Source organism: Chrysoperla carnea, chromosome 3 (assembly GCF_905475395.1).
Source record: "Chrysoperla carnea chromosome 3, inChrCarn1.1, whole genome shotgun sequence".
In the NCBI taxonomy this organism is placed as follows: Eukaryota; Metazoa; Arthropoda; class Insecta; order Neuroptera; family Chrysopidae; genus Chrysoperla; species Chrysoperla carnea.
The window spans coordinates 260,795-263,868 of NC_058339.1; the positions used below are offsets into that span (position 1 = coordinate 260,795).

At 29.4% G+C, this 3,074-nt stretch overlaps 1 protein-coding gene across 1 annotated transcript; it reads left to right on the forward strand.

Moving 5' to 3' along the window:
• Nucleotides 1–294: 294 nt before the first annotated feature.
• LOC123296457 lies at nucleotides 295–2,777 on the forward strand. Its single transcript, XM_044877936.1, has 3 exons — nucleotides 295–331; nucleotides 1,810–1,994; nucleotides 2,077–2,777. Exons 2-3 carry the CDS (start codon nucleotides 1,810–1,812, stop codon nucleotides 2,567–2,569), a joined length of 678 nt encoding a protein of 225 aa, XP_044733871.1. The 5' UTR covers nucleotides 295–331; the 3' UTR covers nucleotides 2,570–2,777.
• The last annotated feature ends 297 nt before the right edge of the window (nucleotides 2,778–3,074 follow it).

Below are 3,074 nucleotides of genomic sequence, written 5' to 3' on the forward strand. Positions count from 1 at the left end.
TATTGAAAATTAAGTACATAGAGCTTTCATATTAATTAACCAATTTTCTGTTCTTAGACTAAAGGAATTTAATAAAATGTTCTGCTTATTTTAGCATCATTTAATGTTTTGTCAAATTCATATGTTGATTACTGAAAAAAAAATGGATATTCAAATACAAGGAAACGTCGTGAGAACCCTCAGAAGAATAAGACAAGTGATCACTGAATCGATAAGGTTATATGATTCTACCGGCTCTATAAAATCTGAGCCTTTGTTAATATCAAAACAGAATCTAATTCGGATAAGCCAGAATATATATCATCTGACACTTATAATCAGCTCATCGAAGGTATCGAAGCCCTGCTTCTTTTAAAACATAATGGAAGAGAAACTACTAGGTCTTATGAAGCTCCGCGAATGAATCAAACTGGTATATTTGATTGCTTATGACTTATAACATACTATATTAATACCGATCAATTCATAGTATTATTAATAGTGATCAAAAATCGTAAAATAACTAGGAAAAAATCAACACATAAATAGTCCGTGAAAAAAAATTATGAAAATAATTTTTGACTGTCAATTTATAAAACGAACAATAGACATTACTTTTATATAATATAAAAATTGTATGATTCAGTGCCGGATTACCCATTAGGCCGGACTAGGCTATGGACTAAGGCCCCCGACGGGCAGGGGCTCCCACGAAAATCTGATATGATTATTTTTGAACAAAAATTTTCAATTTCAAGTTATTTCTTTTTTTTCAAATTTCGAAATGAGGCTTATTATAAAGTTTATGATTCAATATTTTGATCATTTTATTTCGTTTATAACCTTGGAATGATACGAATAGGCTGTACGAATGCTATGAATACACAAATAACGATTAATTTTACAATTATTCAAAAAAGGGAGGCCCCAAAATTTTATTGGCCTAGGGCCCCCGATGGGCTTAATCCGGCACTGGTATGATTATGTTCTTTTCATGAATGACTGGGATTATTTTTTTGTTTTATTTGCTTTATAATCATAACAGAAAATATTTCTGGTACAATCTAATCTCATAGTTATTTTGAATGATATCCTTAATTATAATTCCATTTGATAGGTCAGAAAGGTAGACCAAAAGTTCTCATAACTGATGATCAGCTGAAGCTTCTGTATAATGAAGGATTGACGGCAGCAAAAATGGCAAGTTGTTTTAAATGTTCCAAACAAACTATTTATAAAAAGCTCTATAATTTAAATTTACCAATAAGAGCACGGTATACACAAATTTCAGATGATGAAATTAGATCAAAAAGTACTGAAATTCACCAACAACATCCAAATTCCGGGCAAACGGTAATATTATAAATGAACTTATAGATATATTTTTAAGTTTATTAACTTCATTGGAGATAATCCAAAATGATTAATTTTTAGTATTATCTTTACGTAAATATTGATCATATTAGTAATTAAAGAGATTTTCACTTTTTTATTTAAAATATTTCAGTATGATTCTCTTCCATTGTGAGATAAAGGTGTACTTTTTAAACATTAAAATTCATCAAATTCTATAAAAATTTATCACTGTTTTCTCGTTTTTTTAGTTTAAAACATGTGAAGTTATAATTAAATTAGCTATATGAAAGTGATTTCAATATTTCAACATTTGTATAAGATAAACCAAATTTTCTTTGATTAATTTTTTATTTTAAATATCACAAAATATTAATTTTATTTCAAATATTTCTTTTCATTTAATGGATATATTTACTGATTAGACGTAACCCTTAAAATTATTCTTATATTCATCAATTTAATTTTAAATCGCAGATGATGTATGCATACTTAAAATCAATGAATATCATTGTACCAAGAGAAAAAGTTAGAAAATTATTAGCTGAAGTTGATCCAATAGGAACTGCTAGTCGTTGGAGTCAGTCCATTCAAAGAAGAACATACAGAGTAGCAACTCCAAATTCTTTGTGGCATATGGATGCTCATTTGAAACTATCAAGGTAAATAATAATTAAAAGTACTACTACGGTATTAACAAGTAGGTATAAAAATTATTTTAAATCGATTTCTTACTTATTTTAGATGGGGTTTTGTGATCCATGGCTGCATAGACGGCTATTCAAGGATGAAAATCTATATAAAATGCGAAATGTCAATTCAAGCTGAGCCAGTATTAAATTTATTTACGAATGCTGTTCAGAACTATGATTTACCATCTCGTGTACGTTCAGATCATGGATATGAGAATATTTTGGTAGCATATTTGATGAATGCTATACGCGGCTTAGACAGAGGAAGTCACATCACGGGAAAGTCGGTACATAATCAGAGAATCGAGCGATTATGGGTTCATGTTTATAAAGAAGTATGCGACTCAATTTATTCAGAGTTGTACTTATTAGAGGATGAAGCTTTATTAGATAAAGATAATATAACCCATCGATTTTGTGTTCAATATATATATGAGCCAGTTATCGATGAACGACTTGAATCATTCAAGTACGCTTGGAATACTCATAGTATTCGCACGGAGCACAATCAAACTACAGGCAACTGTGGTTTCAAGGAATTCTGATTAACTATAATAAAAATTCGACAGCGATCAACGATATTGTAGACAATGATGAGGATTTATATACAAGACTTCAAACATCGCTACGGTCTCTAGGTGTTGATTTATCTACTCAGACTATCTTGCAGAATCAAGATAACGCTCTGCCATCACAGTTTTTAGCATTAGTTGAAGTTAATAACGAACAAAAAAGAGAATTGGAAAATATCAAATCCTCCAATGAGACAAACAAAGAGAAATATTTACGATGTGTAAATTTTTTCCGTAATTAATTATTCTCAATTTAAAATAACTAACTGTTGGAACTAAAATAATTGCATTGAATAAAAGAAACTATAAAATAAATTTGTAGTATGAGTTTATTAAGATCTTATAAATAAAATTAAAAAAAGTCTTTATTATTCTTATTCTAATTACACAAATTATAATAATAACTAGCTGTGAACTACCCGCTTTGCTGGGCAACATAACCACTTGCACCCCTCCTCCACATTTCCTTTCGTTGGAT

Excerpts from the sequence above, each read along its gene's own strand:
- LOC123296457 (XM_044877936.1), top strand. The coding sequence starts at position 1,810 with ATGATGTATGCATACTTAAAATCAATGAATATCATTGTACCAAGAGAA. Across the intron at positions 1,995-2,076 it reads GCTCATTTGAAACTATCAAG|ATGGGGTTTTGTGATCCATG; the intron begins GTAAATAATAAT and ends TACTTATTTTAG.